Source organism: Bufo gargarizans, chromosome 1 (assembly GCF_014858855.1).
Source record: "Bufo gargarizans isolate SCDJY-AF-19 chromosome 1, ASM1485885v1, whole genome shotgun sequence".
Taxonomy (NCBI): Eukaryota; Metazoa; Chordata; class Amphibia; order Anura; family Bufonidae; genus Bufo; species Bufo gargarizans.
Genome location: NC_058080.1, coordinates 576,472,654 through 576,495,598, shown reverse-complemented (window position 1 = coordinate 576,495,598; position 22,945 = coordinate 576,472,654). Strand labels below are relative to the sequence as shown.

Below are 22,945 nucleotides of genomic sequence, written 5' to 3'. Positions count from 1 at the left end.
CTTGCTTCTCGTGCCCCCCTGCTTGTTTATACAGTATATGCCACCGTCGTATTGTTGTCTGTCAGGATTTTCACGTTCCTGTGATGGACAGAGGATTGAAAAGCTTTTAATGCTAGAAACGCTGCTTGTAGCTCCTTTGCATTTGAGGATAGAAGGAAGAAAATTGGTTCCCCACATGCCTTGAACAATCTGCCCCCTCGCTGTGTGCCCCCCATCCTAATCCGCTTGCATCGGCTGTGATCACTACAATATCTGACGGTCTCCACTGGACTCCCTGACTGAGATTTTCTCTTTTTAGCCACCAATCTAGGGTCAATTTGACCTGAAGGGGAAAGGATACTTTTTTGTCCAGGGAGAGGGGACTTTTGTTCCAGGAGGACAGGAGAAAATTTTGGAGCGGTCTGCTGTGGAATTGTGCCCACTTTACTGCTGGGATAGTGGAAGTCATAAGGCCTAGGATGCCCATAATTTGTCTGAAGGATACCTTCTGTAGGCGTTTGAACATACGGATTTTGGTAATCAGATCCTGGATCTTCGAGCTCGGAAGGAAGGATGTCATTAACTCTGAATCCAGGAGGATGCCTAGAAATTTCTTCCTCTGGGAAGGAACCACATCTGATTCTTCCAGGTTCAGCTTCCACCCTAGAGAATAGAGAGTGTTTGCGACAAAAAAATGTTTTGGGGAGAATTCCCGGTGATTGAGCTGCTAGCAAGAAGTCGTCTAGATATGGAATGAAAACAATCTCTTGTTGATGAAGATAGCCGGACACTTCTGCCATCACCTTCGTGAGTCAGACGATCTTTTAGGAATATTGCAAATCTTAGGTATTTTTGATGGCTTGGGTAGATGGGGATGTGATAATAAGCGTCTGCCAGGTCTAGAGATACCATGAAACAATTTTGGAATAGCAGGCCGATGGTGGAATTGTTTCCATTTTGAATTTTTTGTATGAGATGTGTTTGTTCAGATCTCTTAGATTTATGATCGACTGTGGGACCCGTTGGGTTTCTTTAACAGGAATACTGGAGAATAGAAGCCTTCCTCTAGTTGGTCCAGGGGAACTGGGATGACTGGTTTTGCCAGAAGAGCCTGGGTCTGGGATTCCATCAGCAACTGAATGGATTTCGGCAACTTCTTGTTTACCAGGAACCTTTTTGGCGGTGGAGAGGAAAACTCTATTCTGTACCCTGAGCGGATTAGATCTAGAACCCAGGGAGAGTTGGCAATTTTTCCCCAATCCAGATAAAATTCCTGAAGTCTTCCCCCCACAGGACCCCTGGCGTCATTGAGGTTGTTTGGAAGACTTGTCGGGGTTGAACAAGAAACCTCTCCCTCTGCCTTTAGATGTTTGCCAGGAACTTGATCCTTCTTTCCTTCTTTGATCCGATCTATTCTTTCTCTGGGAGCGAAAGGGCCGGCGGTTGTGAAATAATTTTGGCTCAGAGGGGAAAGCCTTTCTTCTGGTCGGACGCTTTGTCTAATGTATATCGTCCAGAACAGACCCGAATAACCTGTCGCCTTCACAAGGAATGTTACAGAGTTTATTCTTTGAGGTATTATCTCCCGACCAGGATCTCAGCCATATGGATCTTCTTATCAGCATTGGATAGGGCCGCTGATCTAGCTGAGAGCTTAACTAGATCCGCAGATGCATCCGATAAAAAAATAAAATAAAATCGGTGCCTTGTCCTGATAGTTTTGAGGAGGGAGTCAGTGTCCTCAATAGAGCATAAGGGTTTGCCTCAAATATCCTCAGAGGAAGTCGAATCTGAATCCGAGGATATTTCCCCATCAAAGTCCAGATCCAAGTCCTGAGAAACCTCAGTGACTGTTTTTGAGGTGGAGGGAGCTAGAGGGAAAGTCATCCATTTAGACTCAATGGCTGTGCTGACCTCTTCTTTGATAATAGCTTTTAGGCTGTCCACTTGGGATGGTGTCTCATCCGCCATTACTTTTTCAGTACACTTCTGACAAAGCAGCTTTTTATGCTGGCTAGCTAACTGCTTTATACATATGGCACACTTCTTCTTAGCTGAAGGTTCCCCAATCCTGCTGGATTTACCCTGAAAAGTTAGGGAAAATAGAAAAATAATTGCTTCAGCCGGAAGAAAATTACTAAGGAGGGGGGAAACTTCACCTAAGTGAGACCCAGGGAAAACCCACAAGGCAAAAGTGTGCAGCAGAGGGAAAAAAAAGGACTCCCATGGGAGGAGGCTTACCGGGCTGGGGGCCTTTGGAAGCATTAAGGACATCTCCGCTGGAATGGACATGCTGCTGGAAGTACTCCAGATGCCAAGGACGCCATTCCAATGCCCGCCGGCGAATTTGAATACATTTTCGGGTCACGTGGTACCGCGCGCGCATCCACGTGACCTGTCTCATGAGACTTCGGCCCCGGAAGTCTCACCAACGCCGGCTGCCTCCGCACAGCTCCATGAAGAGAACTGGACGCCCGGGGTGCCGCAGGACTTACACCTGGATGCCGGAAGGGCCTCTATCTTTGCCCCGCGAACAGGCGTCCCGCAGCAGCCCTCTTAACCTACCAGCTAGGGAAAAATGAGGGAGAGAGGTCCCGGAAGGAACCCAGGCTGCACGCAGTTTTCTGGTAAAGAGCAAGAAGGATCCGCCTCAGTTCTCCACTTCATCCCGAGGGAAAGGAAACTGGAGAAGGTAAAGGGGGAGGCGGCTTTTAAAGGTTAGTTCTACATGTTGTTTCCGGTCCCTGGCAGGCGGGGTATCCTCCTGCTTAGTGTCGTTGGGGAGGCGTATGGAAAATAGATTATTTTTTAAAAATTTGTAAAACAAAAAAAACCTATACAAGTATGGTAGTCACAGAATAAGGATGTCAGGTCATTTTTAGCGCACAGTGAACGCTGTGATGTCCTAACCCCAATAACCTTGGTGTAATTCTGTTGCTTTTTTATTTAATTTTGCCACACAAATTTTTCCCGTTTTCCAATACAAGATATGGTAAATTAAATGGTGGCAATAAAAATGCATCTTGTCTCACAAAAAAAGCCCTCATGTAGCAATGGGAACAAAAAAATAATTTAAAAAAGTCATTGTTATTGGAACATGTGGAGGAAAAATCCAAAATGCAAAAATCAAAATAGGCCTAGACCTTAATGGGTTAAGCAAATAATTCTTCCTTGCTTCTAGGGCTGGGCGATATGGCCTAAAATCTATATCGCAATAGAATCTGAAGCATGTGCAATATAACGCTATATCGCAATATATTATTTACTTCTGTATGTATACAAAATACATGGCCATCATCATCCATGTCCCCCAGCTAGGGCCATCAGCCCCATGCCATTGCCATCATCCATGTCCCCCAGCCAGCACCATCAGCCCCATGCCATTATCCATGTCCCCAAGCCAGAGCCATCAGCTCCATGTCCCCCAGCCAGTGCCATCAGCCCCATGCTATTGCCATCATCCATGTCCCCCAGCCAGAGCCATCAGCTCCATGCCATTGGCATCATCCATGTCCCCAAGCCAGCGCCATCAGCCCCATGCCATTATCCATGTCCCCCAGCCAGTGCCATCAGTCCCATGCCATTGCCACTATCATCATGTCCCACAACCAGCGCCATCCACCCCCCGGTAGATTCCGGCCCCTTCTAATATACTTACCTTTCCTGAAGGGTACTAGGCTGGCTGGCTGAGTCTGCAGGAGATGGACCGTGTCTTCTTCTCAGAATGCACTGGGAGGGACCCGACGTCCCACACAGCGTCAGCCAGTGCGCTGATGATATGTGAACGCAAGGCCCTGCAGTGCGGTGCAGAGTTGGGAGGCCATGGAGTGGTGAGTGAGAAGCTTCTTCAATTCACTATCGCTCCATGGTCATTATCACAATATGGCAATATAACTAAAATCTATATCGTTGCCCGAATTTAGGACGATAATATCGTATATCATTTATATTGCCTACTTGCTTCTCTATACATCTCCTCCATTTTGTTCCATCAGTCTGTTTATTTACAAGGATGATCTTGATGTTCATTACTTGAGACACTAGGGAACATCGCACACAGTCATCAGCATTACTAATCATTTTCAAAGCTATATATTGCATATACAGGTGAAATTTGAAAAATTTGAATATCGTGCAAAAGTCTGTTTTTTTTTCAGTAATGCGAATTAAAAGGAATTGCATTAATGCAGCTTAAAATTTGAATTTTGTGAAAAGGTTCAATATTCTAGGCTCAAAGTGTCACACTCTAGTCAGCTAATTAATCCATACCCCCTGAGCAAAGGGTACCTCAAAATTGTGACTTTGGGGTTTCATAAGCTATAAGCCATAATCATCCAAATTATAACAAATAAAGGCTTGAAATATCTCACTTTGCATGTAATGAGTCTCTCATATATGCTAGTTTCACCTTTTAAGTTGTATTACTGAAATAAATGAACTTTGCACGATATTCTAATTTTTCGAGTTTCGCCTGTATACTGTATATACATACACTGAGGCAGGTAAGTCATACAAAAATGAAAAATTAACATTGTACTTTATTACACAAAACGTTATGTACAATTGAGTAAACCAAAACTGGCATACAGCATATTTATACTGGAAATTTTTTATATATATATTACATGCCATATACGAGGCTGATGGCAACCAAGCTACTATACAATATGCAATCAATGCAAATTTAAGGCTGGATTCACATACGTTTTGCAGCAGATTGTTTTTCAGTCAAAAGCGCTGCAGCCAGATGTTACTTAATAGTCTATACCAAATTAATGAATGGTGTACAACAGGCGTGCTCAACCTGCGGCCCTCCAGCTGTTGTAAAACTACAACTCCCATCATGCCCTACTGTAGTCTGATATTGATGCTGGGAGTTGTAGTTTTGCAACAGCTGGAGGGCCGCAGGTTGGGCATCCGTGGTGTACAAACACAGGGGGAGATTTAGACAAAAGTTTTGTATGCCAATCTTAATCTGTGTTGCACTGTCATGAGCTGTAACACAATTATTAATTTTCAGGCGCAAACCTGAAAATAAAATTGGAGTTGGAGTATTTCGGGTGCAACGTGCACCAGTTTTATGGTGCACATATTGTTGAATGTGTCGGACTGTGGAGTTACCACCTGCAGCCTGCACACTTTTTACAAATGTGATGAAAGTGTCGTATAGAATGAGGTGTCAAACTGGGACTTGGGACTTTTTACACTAGAAAACTGGTCTAGACGATTAATAAATCTCCGCCACAGTGTTTTTGTTATTGGCGGAGATATCCTCTGGATAGGTCATCAATATCAGATCGGCAGGGGTTGGACACCCGAGACATCCACCAATCAACTGTTAATGGACGGTGTTGCCGCCTCTTCCTAGGACATGTGATGTCATTATACATCAGTCACATTAGTGAATGGTGCCGAGCTGCAATACCAAGCACAGCCGCTATACAATGAACGGCACCATGCTCTTAAAGGGTGCCCGATGCTGGCTTTGGTGAGCGTATCAGCTCCTGCAAAATAGCTAATTTGTGGGGGTGCAGGGACTTGGACCTCCGCTGATGCATTAATGATGACCTCTCTCTAGGATAGGTCACCATTATCAATTCCTGAAATACCCCTTGAAATCTGGATTCCAAAGGAGAGATTTTGCCCCACCAGTCATAACAGGTATAGACATTTTTTTTTTTATTTTTTTTTGCTCATTTGTAAAAAAAAAATAGACCCTATGGCCAGAACATTTTGTTAGATATTGAACAAAATATACACAATGCACATAAACGATATGGACAAGAGTGGAGAGTGGTAAACCATTTCCACCACTGGAGATTATTTTCCTTTCAGTGTATGGTCCTTTAACAACCAGTGTCCCGATAATGTCAAATATTGGAACATTATTAAACCTAGGCAAATTGTCTTGTATTATGGTATCCTTAAAAGGAGTTCTGAACACAGAGATGAATTTTACTCCTGCACGTTAAGACTGGTATCCGACCATGCAATCAAGGACCTAGTAAACCTTGGCTGGCATTTTAAAACTTTATAGACTGATTAATAATGAGACCCCGTGGCATGGCAGCTCCTGATGGATCTGTCGGAAGAGCATGGCACACTTGTTTCTCTCTTGAATTTTCCCTAAACTATTGTACAGCCTGGCTTGCATATACAGGATGTCTCGAATCTGTTCTTTGCAGTCCACTTTACAAAAGTATGTTTTAGCTTCGTTCAGATTTACAATGGCTGATTCCAATGCTGAAACAAAACAGAAAAGACAAGTTAAATGTTTGGAGAAAGAGACAATACAAAGTCTGAATGGAAAATTATTATTATTTTTTACACCTCTGTACATGATAGGTTTAATGGGGCAATAACTTGCTGGGGGTCCAACCACTTGCATACTCCCAATTCCAAGAACAGTGGTTCCATTTGAGAAGCAATGATTATACTGTTTTGACAATATTTCCCATCACTATAGAAGAGTGCTGCAGATGAGGTAGGATTATTCTCATAACTGGAGAAGGTCCCAGGAGGTTGGCCCACCAATGACCCCCTTCAATGAATCTATGTAATAAGTAGCAAGGTATGTGCTGTCTATCCCCGATAGCATATAGTATTTTATTGTCCTAGGACATAAACATCCTGCAATTGGGAACCACATTAGATTTGTATACATGTTTAATTAATCTTAAAGGGCATCTGTCAGCAAATTTGTACCTATGAAACTGGCTGACCTGTTACATGTCCGCTTGGCAGCTGAAGGCATCTGTGTTGGTCCCATGTTCATATGTGACCGCGTTGCTGACAAATGTTTTAATAAGTGCAAATGAGCCTCTAAGAGCAATGGGGGCCATTACACCTATAGGCACTGCTCTCTCTGCAACTGCTGTGCTCTGTGCACTTTGACAGGGCCAGGTGTGATGATGTTTTCACTGCCTGACCCTGTTAACCCCTTAAAGGGAATCGGTCACCAGGTTTTAGCATATTAAGCTGTCACCATTGCCGGTACTGCGCGAGATTTCCGGCCACCTGAAAGGAAGAAGCCAGGGGCGTAGCTAGAATGTATTAGATGACGTAGCGGAGGGGGCGGCGCTGTTCACCTGGGCTGTCTGAGCATATTTCTTCATTAGGAGGCGTGCTTGGGCTGGAAATTAAGGCGGGCTGGGCACTGCAGGGGGCCGTTACTGGGCTCAAGAGAAGAAGAACAACGCCCCTCTGGGCACCTTGGAGGTTCATTTGCATAACCTAAAAAGCGCTTTTTAATCAAAATGACATGATGAAACGATAAAAGACGACCACTGCAGGAAAGAAGGTAGTTTATTGTACATGGCAATGGTGACAGCTTAATATGCTAAAACCTGATGACCGATTCCCTACATGTACGGTGGCTGATAAGGCAGGTGCAGGAGCTGCGCCTGCCCGATCAGCAGCACGGACCCGGCAGTCACTGACAGCCGGGCCCCTGTTGCATACGCCGGCATCGTTGAAAAACACTCATGGCAGAGTGTTAACCCCTTGTATGCAGCGGTCAAAGGGTTTGCGTGCCCTCTGCATCTCCATCGGTACCAGTCACTGCAGCAATGGCAAGCTTGATGGCATCCATAGGCATCAGGGCTTGCCTTCTACGGAAGCCTGTGAGATCCAGCCCTTAGGCTAGATCTTACAGGCAGGCTATCAGCATATTGTATTGTAATACATTGCAGAGGGGATCAGACCCCAGAAGTAGTGTTGGTCGAGCACCAAAGTGTTCGGGTGCTCAAGTAGAACACCTCGGGATGCTCGGGTGTTCTACAGAGCACCCGAGCACAATGGAAGGCAATGGGAGAACCAGAGCATTAAACCAGGCACCCCCTGCTCTGAAGAGGTTCACAGGAAAAGGTCAGAAATTGATGGAAACACCACTGAAAAGGCTGGGAACAGCATAGGGAGGATGTCTGGATGCATCTTCGACTCCCAGGTCGCTGCTGGGATTGATGTTGTCTGACTAGTACGCCACTTTTACAGACTGAAAATACGCACAAAACCAAAGATAAAATAGATTTTCGAGGAAAAATTGTTAGGAAACATTCTTTCCTGTATATTTACTTGTATATAAAGTGCAAGTGCTGCCAAAAATTAAAAGGAAGAGTACAACCTGTATATCACAAAGGAGGGCCTCATTTAAATTGTGGTACAATTGGTTCAGGTAGTGGGTCTCCTACACTCATGAAGCCTATGCACTAAGTGAAAGGGCTGCCAAAAATTACAAGGAAGCGGCACTACAAAAACCTGCTTGTGACCCTCAAAAACCATTGGAACAAGGGCCTGCTGATCTGCCCATCTAAAACATTAGGGGCGAGTGTCTGCTGCTGATCTGACCCTCTAAATCAAGCATGGCCAACCTGCGGCTCTCTAGCTGGGTATTTGCGCTTTTGTTCAAAGGCCTGGGGTATAGACATTTGTACGCTGCGCTGGGACACAGAAGTGGATGTGCTAGCTGATTTTGCTTGAGAAGGTCCAGGTGCATGGCGGGAGGCATCCAGGCCTGCATCTTGGACAGGGGATTGGCCAGCACATAACACAAGGGAAGAGGAGGTAGTGGTGTGACCTGCAGAGACCGATTGTGGACCCAGGCGTTCGGCCCACCTATTAGGGTGCTTTAATGCCATGTGGCGGATCATGCTGGTGGCGAGGTTGCTAGTGTTCACGCCCCTGCTCATTTTGGCACCGCACAGGTTGCAAATGACAATTCTTTTATCGTCCGCACTTTCCTCAAAAAAAGCGCCAGACTGCGGAACACCTACCCCTTGGCAAGGGAGATTGCCGCAAGGGGTGCTCTGGGGAACAGTTGTGGCCCGCCTTCTCCCTTTTGCCACCCCACTGCCTCTTCCAGCCTGTTGCGGTGCTGTGCATCCCTCCCCCTCTGTACTGCTGTCCTTGCTCGGCTTGCCACCTTTCCAGGTTGGGTCAGTGACTTAATCGTTCACCACCTTCTCTTCCACTTCCTCACCCTGGTTATCCACCTCAGTTATTGAAAACTGTGCCTCATCCTCATCATGAACCTCTTGAGACACTAATTGCCGTTCACTACCGTCATCTTCTTGTGACTGTGGATGCTCAAGAGTTTGGGAATCAGGGCACAATATCTCCTCATGTCCCTCTTCAAGCGGGCTTGTTGAGAGGCCCAAATTAAGGAATGGCGATGAAAAGAGTGTGGGATCACTAGTTTGCCAAGACTTTCCATGGTGGGAGGAAGGAGTATCAGGGTGAGGATTCTGTTTACCAGACTCTTGGCTACTGAGACTGGACTTTGTGGAAGACAGGGTGGTGTTCAACTGACGAAGCATTATCTGCTGCAATCCAACCAACGACCTGGTCGCACTGGTCTGACCTCGAGAGTGGTGTCCTGCGCCGCCCTGCAAACTGGGACATAAAGCTAGGTATCATGGAGGAGTGTGTTTCTTGTGCTGTGGCAGCAGGCACAGTTTCACCGCGTGCAGGGCCACGGCCTCTGCGTGCACCATCAGCAGCACGGCCACTTCCCCATCCCTTACTGCTCGCCTTGCGCATATTAAATGGTATATATGTTTGCAAGTATGTCACACGTACAGTAGTGCAGGTTTTGTAAGTGTATGCACAAATAAAGTACACAGAATGTCCGATATTTTTAGAATGCGCACACGTTAAACAGGAGATGTAGCACAGATAATGTCGCTGTCCGCAGCGTCTATGAAAAAAGTACACTGAATGTCACAGATAATTTTAGGATGTGCAAACGTTATACAGGAGGTATAGCGCAAGTAATGTCGCTGTCACCACCGCCTAATAAAAAATTACACTAAATGAATGTCACTGATATTTAGGATGCGTAAACGTTATCCAGGAGATTCCTATGGTAATGTCGCTGTCACCAGCGGCCCAAAAAATCGCGCTGAATGTCAAAGATATTTAGGCTGCACAAATGTAAAATAAAAGATGTAGTAGAGGTTGTCACCATCAGAAACGGCACTAACAATTCCACACAGGTTGCGCTAATAATACACACTCACCTAAAGAATTATTAGGAACACCATACTAATACGGTGTTGGACCCCCTTTTGCCTTCAGAACTGCCTTAATTCCATGTGGCATTGATTCAACAAGGTGCTGATAGCATTCTTTAGAAATGTTGGCCCATATTGATAGGATAGCATCTTGCAGTTGATGGAGATTTGAGGGATGCACATTCAGGGCACGAAGCTCCCGTTCCACCACATCCCAAAGATTCTCTATTGGGTTGAGATCTGGTGACTGTGGGACCATTTTAGTACAGTGAACTCATTGTCATGTTCAAGAAACCAATTTGAAATGATTCGAGCTTTGTGACATGGTGCATTATCCTGCTGGAAGTAGCCATCAGAGGATGGGTACATGGTGGTCATTAAGGGATGGACATAGTCAGAAACAATGCTCAGGTAGCCCGTGGCATTTAAACGATGGCCAATTGGCACTAAGGGGCCTAAAGTGTGCCCAGAAAACATCCCCCACACCATTACACCACCAGCCTGCACAGTGGTAACAAGGCATGATGGATACATGTTCTCATTCTGTTTACACCAAATTCAGACTCTACCATTTGAATGTCTCAACAGAAATCGAGACTCATCAGACCAGGCAACATTTTTCCAGTCTTCAGCAGTCCAATTTTGGTGAGCTCGTGCAAATTGTAGCCTCTTTTTCCTATTTGTAGTGGAGATGAGTGGTACCCGGTGGGGTCTTCTGCTGTTGTAGCCCACTTTTCTTTCCCATTCTGACATTCAGTTTGGAGTTCAGGAGATTGTCTTGACCAGGAGCACAACCCTACATGCATTGAAGCAACTGCCATGTGATTGGTTGACTAGATAATCAAATTAAATGAGAAATAGAACAGGTGTTCCTAATAATTCTTTAGGTGAGTATATTGCAGCCATATACAACTATAGTCCTTAAAAGGACTTTTGGGTCTCTAACAAGTTTTTACTAAAATATTACTATTTCACTCCCTAGAATATCTGTCCCTTCTTCAGCACAGCTCTACCTGACTAAGACTGAGCCAACATGGCTACGGCATTACAGTGAGTGCCAGTTCCTCCGTGCACGTTTATTGACTGCGTAGCAGCCAACAAATGTGCGGGGAGGAGACTCTATTAATGTTCGGCCGAACACCGCGTGTGCTTCAGCGAGATGCTCGAGTCTCCTCCCCGCACATTTGTTGGCTGCTACGCAGCCAATAAACGTGCACAGAGGAACTGGCACTCGCTGTAATGCCGTAAAATTAGTGTTCGGCCGAACATACTCGCCTAAGGCTACTTTCACACTTGCGGCAGAGAGAACCGGCAAGCCGTTCCATCGCCGGAACTGCCTGCCGGATCAGGCAAAATGTATGCTAACTGATGGCATTAGTAAGACTGATCAGTCTTAAAAATGCCTGATCAGTCGAAAAAATGCATTGAAATGCTGGATCCATCTTTCCGGTTTCATCCGGCAAAACGGATCCGGCATTTATTTTTTTCACCTTTTTTTCAGTCCGGCATTCCTATGGGAAAAAATGGCATTCAGGCAAGTCTTCAGTTTTTTTTCGCCGGAGATAAAACCGTAGCATGCTGCGGTTTTCTCTTTTGCCTAATCAGTCAAAACGACTGAACTGAAGACATCCTGATGCAAACTGAACGGATTACTCTCCATTCAGAATGCATGGGGATAAAACTGATCAGTTCTTTTCCGGTATAGAGCCCCTGTGACGGAACTCTATGCTGGAAAAGAAAAACGCAAGTGTGAAAGTACCCTTACACTACCCAGAAGTTAAGTCCCATAGTGGGACAAAACTAAAACGTAAAAAAAAAGTTACAAAAGTTTCAAAGTAAAAAAATTAAATAAAAATACAAATTTCCCAAAAGAAAACAAAATTGTGAAAAAAAGAAAAACCAACATATTGGGTATTGCCGAGTCCGTAACGACCAGCTCTATAAAAATATATCACATGATTCATCCCCTCAACTGAATGGCGAAGGGGAAAAAAAAAACTGCGCTAAAACAATAATTTTTTTGTTACCTTACATCACTAAAAGTGCAACACCAAGCAATCAAAAAGGCGTATCCCCCAAAAAATAGTACCAAACAGTCACTTAATCCCGCAATTTTTTATTTATTTTGAATACCTTGAGGGGTGTAGTTTATAAAATGGGGCCATTTATAGGTGGTTTCTATTATGTAAGCCCCACAAAGTGACTTCAGAACTGAACTGGTCCTTAAAAATTGGGTTTTGGAAATTCTTACAAATTTTAAGATCTGCTTCTAAACCTCTAAGCCTTCTAACGTCCCAAAAAAAGAAAATATGATTTACGAAATTATCCAAACATAAAGTAGACATATGGGGAATATAAAGTAATAACTATTTTAGGGGGTATCACTATTTGTTTTGAAAGCAGAGAAATAAAATTTTTTAAAATTGCACATTTTTCCAAATTCTTGGTAAATTTGGTATTTAATAAATAAAAATGAAATATTTTGACTCAAATTTACCACTGTCATGAAGTACAATATGTGACGAGAAACAAACAATCTCAGAATGGCTTGGATAAATAAAATCATTTTAAAAGTTATCACCACATAAAGTGACACTGGTCAGATTTGCAAAAAATGGCCTGGTCCCCAAGGTGAAAAATGGCAGGGTCCTGAAGGGGTAATCAAAGTGGAGAGGAGGTGGCAGCAAAGAGAGATCAACCTCTAGGAGTAATGGCAGCACTCCCGTTGCTCCTCGCACACAGGTTTAATCAGTTTTTCTGCAATTCGGTTAGTGCTTCCTTTCAGATTGCATCAATTTTTCAGGCGCATGAAGAAAAACTAAAGAATAACACTCAACATCTCCTAGCAACCATGGATGCCTTGCGTTTTTCACACAGCCCCATTCATTTCTATGGAACCGGAGTTGTGTAAAGAACTAATATAGAACATGCAGCGATTTTTCCTGAACAGCAAGATGATCAGTGAAAAATGATGCTCATGTGCACAGATCCATTGAAAAAGAAGGGGGCAGGATTCCGGTTGGATCCTGTCCATTCGCAAAACGGATCACACCCGGATGGAAAATTGGCTTGTTTGAAATTGGCCTAAGGTGGCATTTGTTGTCGGACTGGATTAAAATTAGATTTTACTCTTTCACACCAAAATTACATTCAGTATACTAGCCATCTGTTTCTGCAGCAATTCATCATGTCAATCAGTTTGTTTTACATTTTGCAGACTGGGTTACGATTACACATGGGGCTTGAGCCACGGGTACTACACTGCAGCTATCGCTAATTGTCCAGCTCAAGCCGCACATGTAATAGCACACTAAATCACCAGAGAACGGTCAATTGTGATAAGGTAAAAAAAAAAAAAAACATCCTGCTGAAATCCTAAAATGTTACACAAAAAAACCTTGTGTGGATACACCCTAAAAGTTCATTTTAAAACTATATTCACTGGCTTGTTAACACATTTATATCACAGAATCCGTTGCACAGTGAAAATATTGTTAATAAAAGAAAACATTTATTTACAGTGTAATAACAGCAAAATGTAGGGATGTGGGAGAAATTTCTTGCATGCTGACATCATTCTGACTTTATATACAAGTGGCTGGACATATGATCTGTCATGCTCTGCTATTATCAGCAGGTCAAGTTGCAGTGCCTAATATCAGTAATATTTTAGGTGGAGTAAAAATATGTCTGCCATTACTAAAGGACATCATTTTGCAGCAATGTACATAATGACACATTAAAGGGGTTTTCCAGTTTCCATATATTGATAAGCTAGCCTCAAGATAGGTCATCAATATCATATTGGTTAGACACACGGCACCCCTACCGATCAGTTGTTTGCGGCAGCTGTCAATGTCAGAAACACAGTGGACAGAGAAGGAAGCAGAAAGCAGTGTCTGCTTACAACAGCTCAGCTCATAGTCACTAATGAACAGCTGATCTGTGGAAGTGTTAGGTGTGGGACCCCCACCAATCTTTCAACAAGCTTTGCATTAAATCAATAGTACAGTGTGTAAATGAGGAATAACATTATTTCTGGTCATTATATCACTTATATCTGGCATTGTTTAGCAGTTTTCCCCTGTTCAGGCTGAATGTCTAGTTTGCAGTTTTCCCAGTTCTGATGGGTGTACACCATCTTCCATTCACTGCACTCAGAGAGTAGAGGAGAGTCTGCTTCCTAACCTTCTCCTACTTACTTAAAATCAGACCTAGGATCATGGAGGACATTACAGAGAAATAGTGATCTGTATGGTTATGAATAAAATTATATTGGACTAAGATATAAACTTCCTATTTAGCTGCAGCTGTCTATTTGTAGTTGTCAGTATCACTCTGCTCCTGCTCACTCCTTCTCCCTCCCCTCTCCAAAGTCTTATCGACATATGTCAGGCATGTCCAAACTGCGGCCCTCCAGCTGTTCCAAAACTACAACTCCCAGCATGCCCTAATAGCTGTAAGCTATCCAGGCATGCTGGGAGTTGTAGTTTTGGAACAGCTGGAGGGCCGCAGTTTGGACAAGCCTGACATATGTAATCAGGTCCTTCAGTTGAGCTGCTCACATACTGCATGGATTCAAAGCATATTTCAAAGAGAAACGCATTTAGCAAGGGGGGAAGGGGGTAAACAGCTGAGAACTAGACATTTCTCTCTGAAAATACATATTACAAAGTTTCCTATGGTCGCTTGTACTATTGATTTATACAAAGTTGTCTGAAAATTTAGTGACCATTTAACAAATAATTGGGCAAAAGTTGTAAAAGGTATAAAGATGAATAGTATAAAATGATTACCTTCAGTCTTTTTATGGGGTGCATATGATGCTGCTGAGGCTACTTGACATTTAGCCACAAGAAACATTGCACGGCCCTTATCCAGAACGGCACCATGAGCCAGTATGGGCTCTATTGCCATATGCAGAATATTCAGGGCTTGCTCTGGAATGCCAAGCATCAGCTGTAGAAATACAATAGTATTAAATTTGTTCAGTTATCAAAAATTCAGGGGGATGGAGAGATGAGAGGTTAAAACATGTTATATGGTAAAGCTTTCCAATCTTTTTTTAACTAAATATGTGAATAAATATCTTTGTACACAAACTTTCAATAAATATTATTAGGGGCAAGAGGCATGTCTATTACTTTGCTGCAGTCTAGTCTCTAATTTCTGACCTGCAGAGTCCGTAAATCAGGGGTGGGGAACCTCTGACCATTTCATGTGGCCTCCGGACCCTTGCCAGAAAATGCTAATGACCGCTACCATTATAGAAGCGGTCATTAGCACGCGAGAGGCACAAGAAGGTGAGAACAGTGCTGCACTGGCTGTACTCACCTTCCCTGGTATTCTTCCAGGCCCATACTCTGTCCAGACACTTACAGTGTCAGGACGTAGCGCACGTAGACGTGCACTATGACCAGACGCTGTGCGCTGTCAGGTCACAGTACAGCGCGGCAGGAAGAAGACCAAGGAGGGTAAGTCAATCTGCCAAGTGGCAGAGCCATCCGAAGCTGGAGAGGTAAGTTTATTTTTTTTAAATGTCTGATCTGAGGGTGGGAGGCCTATTGGGGGTCTGATCTGAGGCTGGGGGTATGATGAGGCCAGAGAGGGTCTGATCTGAGGCTGATGTAGGCTAGGAGGTCTGATAGGAGGCTGATGGAGGTAGGGGGCAGATCTGAGGCTGAGAAACAGATAAAGGCAGGGACAGTTGCAAAGAAAGAGGCAGGGAGAGTGAAAGCTGGGTGAACCCCTCTGGGATGAGCTTGGCTGTCATTAATGGCAAATAAAGAACTAAATATATGACATTCTCAACTTAAATATTAGACTGCTATGTGTGGTCAAAATGGCTTCTGTACTATTTGTAATATATAGTGCAGGCGCCATTTTGTGCTGCAAAAATACAGTGCTCTAGATTTTTTTTAATTGAAGTGCAATTTCTGTAAATTACCCCTAAGTCAGTTGACCAAATATAGCAGTCAAATTTTTAAGTAGAGAATTTTGTATGGCCCCCAAACTATGTTACAAATATCCAAATGGCCCTCGGCAGCAAAAAAATGTCCCCACTCCTGCTGTAAATTATCTAAAACTACTTCAGCTCCCTTCCAAATCAGACGACAGTAATACAGTAAATAGTAGATGAGGAGGGGGATGCAGCTGCAATTCTCAGTGTTCATGAGAGGTGAGCAGACCTGGGGAGACATCTGGCTGGTTCTTAGTGCTAAGCACAGAAATAGCATTACAATAGGAAGAGTTGACCTACTCAGCATGCATGGAGAAAGAAAATATACATTTTCAGGTTATAAGAAGGACTGCATGCGCTTCATTTCATATGCTTCTATAGCTGCAATTTTTTTTGCATGAATAAGCACACTTTAAAAGGAGTTTAGAGGAAGATTTTTTTTTTACCTTGACCGATACACCACCTCTGCTCCAGTCCCCACTGCCATCTACTTTCTGTCTTTGCTCAACATGCCAGAAATGCTAGTCAAGGCCTGCTCAGCTACGCACAGGCTGAGGCGGGTCATCGCTAACGACACTGACTGACCTAGCTGGCCTCTCTCGTGGCATTTCCAATGAATCAAGCAAAGACAGGAAGTGGACAGCAGCAGGTAGGTGGATCAGGTAGCTTAAAGGGGTATTCCAGTGGATACCTATTAGATTGGTCAGGGTCCTACTACTCGGACCCTCACCAATCACGGGAATGAGGGCCTAGTACCACCTGCAGCCCCCCTGAAATGAACGAAGCGGCCGGTAGCACAAGCGCGTGGCTGCTCCATTAATTTCTATGGGAGTACAGTGCTCTGCTATTGGCATGGGGTACACCGATCTAGTTATCGGTGGGGGTCCCAATGGAAGGACCAACATCAGTTCAATAGTTATCCCCTACCCTGTGGATATGGGATACCTTGAAAAAACGAAAATACCCCTCTAAGAAAAAAAAATATGTATATTCCTGAAAAACATTTTTAAATCCTGGATGGACCGTCCAGTTTTCAAAGTTTCCTACCTGTGAAAAAGCCACATTTAGCACCGTCTCTGAGGCCAAGTACTGTAAACGGTACTCCCTAGATAGGGCTAGTGCTTGGAGTAAGACAGGCAATGCAACTGGGTGACATGAAGATCTCCAGTAGAGCTCTGCTAAGGATAGAAGGACTCTGAAATGACAGAGCAGATATAGTAACAGGTTTGCGGTGGAATGGAAAATACAACAGTGAAAAAAAGTCACTGGAGTTTCAGTTCTCCTGGCCAGGATCTGTTTACCTGGCTGCAGTGGTGAAGTCACGTCGACGACAAATGATTTCTGTGCTCAATCAGTGGCCTCAGCACTGCACCAAAAAGAGCAGTGGTCACGTGTCAAATCCTGGCCAGTAGAAACAGATCCTTGAAAAATATCATTGTCCCCCCCACATGATGAGATTCTGTGTAAATTACCGGTAACTCTTTATGTCGAGGCAAAGTTCAGAACACAACTGTCAGTGGTACATATACATGAAGTGTAACTAACCTTATAACCATCTCCATGTTTTTTACTTTCTGACAGTGAATCAGTAGCACCTGTAGAATTTTATGAGCTTCTGCTGTTTGGTTTTGTGCTTTCAAAACAACGGCTTTCCTACGAAGAAGGGCAAATTGTTAATCAGAAGTGTTGCTGCTTACATCACATTACAAGGATTTGTCTGGCAGGATTCAATTTGTTTATATTATATTTTATATATATATACACACAGGTCCTTCTAAAAAAATTAGCATATTGTGATAAAGTTCATTATTTTCTGTAATGTACTGATAAATATTAGACTTTCATATATTTTAGATTCATTACACACCAACTGAAGTAGTTCAAGCCTTTTATTGTTTTAATATTGATGATTTTGGCATACAGCTCATGAAAACCCAAATTTACTATCTCAAAAAATTAGCATATTTCATCCGACCAATAAAAGAAAAGTGTTTTTAATACAAAAAAAGTCAACCTTCAAATAATGATGTTCAGTTATGCACTCAATACTTGGTCGGGAATCCTTTTGCAGAAATGACTGCTTCAATGCGGCGTGGCATGGAGGCAATCAGCCTGTGGCACTGCTGAGGTGTTATGGAGGCCCAGGATGCTTCGATAGCGGCCTTAAGCTCATCCACAGTGTTGGGTCTTGCGTCTCTCAACTTTCTCTTCCCAATATCCCACAGATTCTCTATGGGGTTCAGGTCAGGAGAGTTGGCAGGCCAATTGAGCACAGTAATACCATGGTCAGTAAACCATTTACCAGTGGTTTTGGCACTGTGAGCAGGTGCCAGGTCGTGCTGAAAAATGAAATCTTCATCTCCATAAAGCTTTTCAGCAGATGGAAGCATGAAGTGCTCCAAAATCTCCTGATAGCTAGCTGCATTGACCCTGCCCTTGATAAAACACAGCAGACCAACACCAGCAGCTGACATGGCACCCCAGACCATCACTGACTGTGGGTACTTGACACTGGACTTCAGGCATTTTGGCATTTCCCTGTCCCCAGTCTTCCTCCAGACTCTGGCACCTTGATTTCCGAATGACATGCAACAGTCCAGTGCTGCTTCTCTGTAGCCCAGGTCAGGCGCTTCTGCCGCTGTTTCTGGTTCAAAAGTGGCTTGACCTGGGGAATGCGGCACCTGTAGCCCATTTCCTGCACACGCCTGTACACGGTGGCTCTGGATGTTTCTACTCCAGACTCAGTCCACTGCTTCCGCAGGTCCCCCAAGGTCTGGAATCGGTCCTTCTCCACAATCTTCCTCAGGGTCCGGTCACCTCTTCTCATTGTGCAGCGTTTTCTGCCACACTTTCCTTCCCACAGACTTCCCACTGAGGTGCCTTGATACAGCACTCTGGGAACAGCCTATTCGTTCAGAAATTTCTTTCTGTGTCTTACCCTCTTGCTTGAGGGTGTCAATGATGGCCTTCTGGACAGCAGTCAGGTCGGCAGTCTTACCCATGATTGCGGTTTTGAGTAATGAACCAGGCTGGGAGTTTTTAAAAGCCTCAGGAATCTTTTGCAGGTGTTTAGAGTTAGTTGATTCAGATGATTAGGTTAATAGCTCGTTTAGAGAACCTTTTCATGATATGCTAATTTTTTTAGATAGGAATTAGGGGTTTTCATGAGCTGTATGCCAAAATCATCAATATTAAAACAATAAAAGGCTTGAACTACTTCAGTTGGTGTGTAATGAATCTAAAATATATGAAAGTCTAATGTTTATCAGTACATTACAGAAAATAATGAACTTTATCAAAATATGCAAATTTTTTTGAGAAGGACCTGTAATATATATATATATATATATATATATATCACTATGGGACCCTTGGGTGTCTTCGGCCTACTCCGCCAATGTACAACGTAGTCTAACATTATAGTGGACCATAAGGTCATACTGGATAGACCCTAAGAGGGATGGTACAAGCCTCCCATTCGTGTGATTTGTTGTGTTAACATCTGCCTATGCCCAGCTGATGATTGCCCCTGGAATCTCCTTTGACGTATGTTATTGATTCTACTGTATTATTTGTGTACTTAATGTATGACCATAATACATTTGTTATTACATTTGTGTTAAATGTATCAAGATACTTTTATGCTGATGAAAATACTTTTCAATAAAGCATTTGATATATATATATATATATATATATATATATATATATATATATATATGCCAGTCCAAAGCTTACCAGGTTCCAGTTGGTCTCAGCTTCCTGGTCCCAACTAACAGGAAACAGCAGGAGATGCCCGCTCAGTAGTCACTGGCTCAGGCACGTCACTGCTGCGGCCAATGATTGGCTGAAAGGCATCTCCATGCATTTTCTGTATTTTAACCCAAGACTAGGAAATGGAAGACTAAGGCCTCTTTCAGACAGGCGAGATTTCCGCGCGGGTGCAATGCGTGAGGTGAACGCATTGCACCCGCACTGAATCCGGACCCATTCATTTCTATAGGGCTGTGCACATGAGCGGTGATTTTTCAGCATGCTCCTCTTTGTGCGTTTTCCACGCAAAGCAGGCCCCATAGAAGTGAATGGGGCTGCGTGAAAATCGCAAGCATCCGCAAGCAAGTGCAGATGCGGTGCGATTTTCACGCACGGTTGCTAGGAGACGATCAGCCCTATTGTACTATGCATTCTGTATTAAGAATGCTATTATTTTTCCTTATAACCATGTTATAAGAGAAAATAATACAATCTACACAACACCTAACCCAAACAGCATTACAATGTTTTGCACTCGCGCCCAAAAATCGCAAATTTTCCCGCGACGCACCCGCATCTTATCCAGGCCAAAAACATGACTCCCGTGTGAAACAGGCCTTAACAGGGACAGAGTAAAAACTGAAACAGCAGTGGAAGGGGGAAATCAGTGAGGTGTATATACCTGTATAATCCCTCAATGCTGTTGAGGGCTGTAATTCCAGTCACAAGTGATTCAGTAATGTGATACTTCCCGTCATTCATAGCTCGATCAAACTGTATTTTCTGATCAAATAGCATCCACAGCTGGGAAAATAATATCATGTAAGCAAATAATCGGAGTCAGCTCTTTAATTGTACAAACACCACAAGCTAAAATTTGGTAACTCAATGTAAACTGAACAGTAAGGTTACAAAATGTATCCGGGCTCAAAGTACTTGCTGAAGCATCATAAACAGAACACAGTAAAGAGCAGGAACAGTTTAGCACAGGACAGCCTGATCATCTGGAATCTTAACAGACTGGTCAATCCAATGTTGTAAGTAATTTCTAAACCCTTTAGAGTACACCAATTTTAAATCAGCCTACACATCTTCAGGACAGTTCACTGTCATAATTCAGGAAGTTTACTGCAACTGCTAATACTTGCCAAACAAAAACTTTCTGTCTGAACCTGAGAAACTCACATTACAATCTACCTCCTGATCCACAAATGGAAGAAGGTTTTTCCAGAAGTTCCCCAGGATAGGTCATCAAGAGGACCAGCGTCGCAGCGAATATTGTGCTATACAGACTATGAGGTCCCTGGCTCTTAAATTATTTACTATGAGGGGCTGGGTGTGTAATACTGTATACCATTTGGGGGTGCTATACTTTTAAAAATGTACATGATCATCTCTTATACCAAGTTGACTGAATGTGACTGTTGGTAGAATACCTCAGAATTTGAAGTCCCACTTTTAAATTTTGCCCAGGGCAAAATTTTGTCTAAAACCAGCCCTGGTCATCAATATATGATCAGTGGGAGGTCTGACTCATGGCACCCCCTCTGATCAGCTGTTTGAAGAGGCCGCTGCCTCTTCCTAGGCCAGAGAGGTCATATTTAATGGTAAAATGGCCTATTTGCAGTTCAATGCCAGTGACCGGGTCTAGTGACTGGGCCTAGGTAGCAGTAACAAGCACATCCACTATACAATGTATGGTGCTGCTGTTCTACTGCAAGAAGGCCATAGCACTCACAAAGCTCCATGACGCTGACTGGCAGGGGTGCCAGGAGTCAGACCCCACAAATCAGACCTATGCTGAGGACACTGTTGAACTCCTGGAAAACACCCTTTTAGGGCTGGGTTTACAGTTTCATTTTCCTTGATGCAGATTTCGAAGCAAAACCCAGGAGCAGATTCAAAAAGAGGAAAAGAAGACTAGGTCTTTACTTTGTGTGTCTTCAATTTCTGATCTATTCCTGTCTTTGGCTTCAAAAGCTGCATTAAGAAACACAAAATGTGTAAACTCAGGAACTCAGGCTTGAGGAAATGTGTCATAGGAAAAGCGGCAGGTGAAGATACTGGACCTACCTTATATGATTTTATGTGCATTTATTGGTTATAAAGACACCAACTGCGGTGGGAGCCCGGATTTCAAACCCAGTGACAGACACTTTCTGTATGCCTTTGAATACTGGCACTTCCATTGGTGGTTTATGAGCTGCACGGTCTTTTTTATGAAATTTAGGAACTTGAACCCACTTCACCACAGACCTGCTGCGCTTCAAGCAAGATTGCGGTTTGAGACTTTGATTTGATTGGTTTTCTAATCAATTTTATTTGCATAAGTTTGTCATAGGAAATTGTCCAATCATTTGATTCAAGTTTTTTTTCTTCTTTTTTTATGTTAACCCCCAAGGATATAGCGAAGTTTGGCACTGCAGGCTCCAGCAATTTATGTTTTACTTTTTCTCATCTCCGCATTTCAAAAACCATAACTTTTTTATTCTTCCATAAGAGGGCTTGTTTTTTTGCAGGACGTATTGTAGTTTTTAATGCCAAAATGGGGGCAGCTCTACTGTGTTGTATGATTTTAACCCTTAGGCTACCGGAGATTTTTGAGTTTCCAATTTTCTTCCCTATTTTCCTTAAGCCATAACTTTTTTATATTTCCGGTCACATAGCTGTATGAGGGCTTATTTTTTGCGGGAAAAGTTGTACTTTTTAATGCCACCATTAATTAGGGCATAAAATGTAGTGGGCGGTGGTTAAAAAAAAAAAAATTCCAAATGGGGTGGAATTAGGGGAAAAAAAAAAAAAAAAAAAAAAAAAAAACTAAATTCCTCCACCGTTTTACGGGTTTTGTTCCCACAGCGTTTTGTTTACGGCAAAACTGAGCCATGCCTTTCATTCTCTGGGTCAGTACGATTACAACGATACTCCATATGTATAGGTTCCTTATGTCTAAATAGTGTAAAAATTATTGAAACTTTGATAAAAAAAAAAATTAGATATAAATTTTACACCATATTCTGACCCCCATAACTTTTTTATACTTATGTCCACTGAGCTGTTTAGGGGAAAATGTTTTGCGGAATAATCTGTAGTTTTTATTGCTACCATTTTGGAGTGTGCGTGACTTTCTGATCACATTTTTGGGGGGTAAGAGAAGCAATGAAAAAATTTCAAATCGGTCATTTTTACCCTTCGGGTCTTGGCTGTCATTCACGGAGCGGAGGTCACGCACGGCATCCGCTCGTGT

General features: G+C 43.2%; 1 protein-coding gene across 1 annotated transcript in view; it reads right to left on the bottom strand.

The window, feature by feature from the left end:
- Nucleotides 1–4,501: 4,501 nt before the first annotated feature.
- Nucleotides 4,502–22,945, bottom strand: part of ANAPC5 (anaphase promoting complex subunit 5) — a 48,690-nt gene continuing 30,246 nt past the window's right edge. Inside the window, exons 13-17 of the mRNA XM_044275748.1 lie at nucleotides 20,384–20,505; nucleotides 17,494–17,601; nucleotides 16,996–17,143; nucleotides 14,786–14,948; nucleotides 4,502–6,222 (exon numbers count right to left, since the gene is read on the bottom strand). Coding sequence (XP_044131683.1) covers nucleotides 6,011–6,222; nucleotides 14,786–14,948; nucleotides 16,996–17,143; nucleotides 17,494–17,601; nucleotides 20,384–20,505 — 753 coding nt within the window. The 3' untranslated portion in view covers nucleotides 4,502–6,010. The remainder of the gene's footprint in view (nucleotides 6,223–14,785; nucleotides 14,949–16,995; nucleotides 17,144–17,493; nucleotides 17,602–20,383; nucleotides 20,506–22,945) is intronic.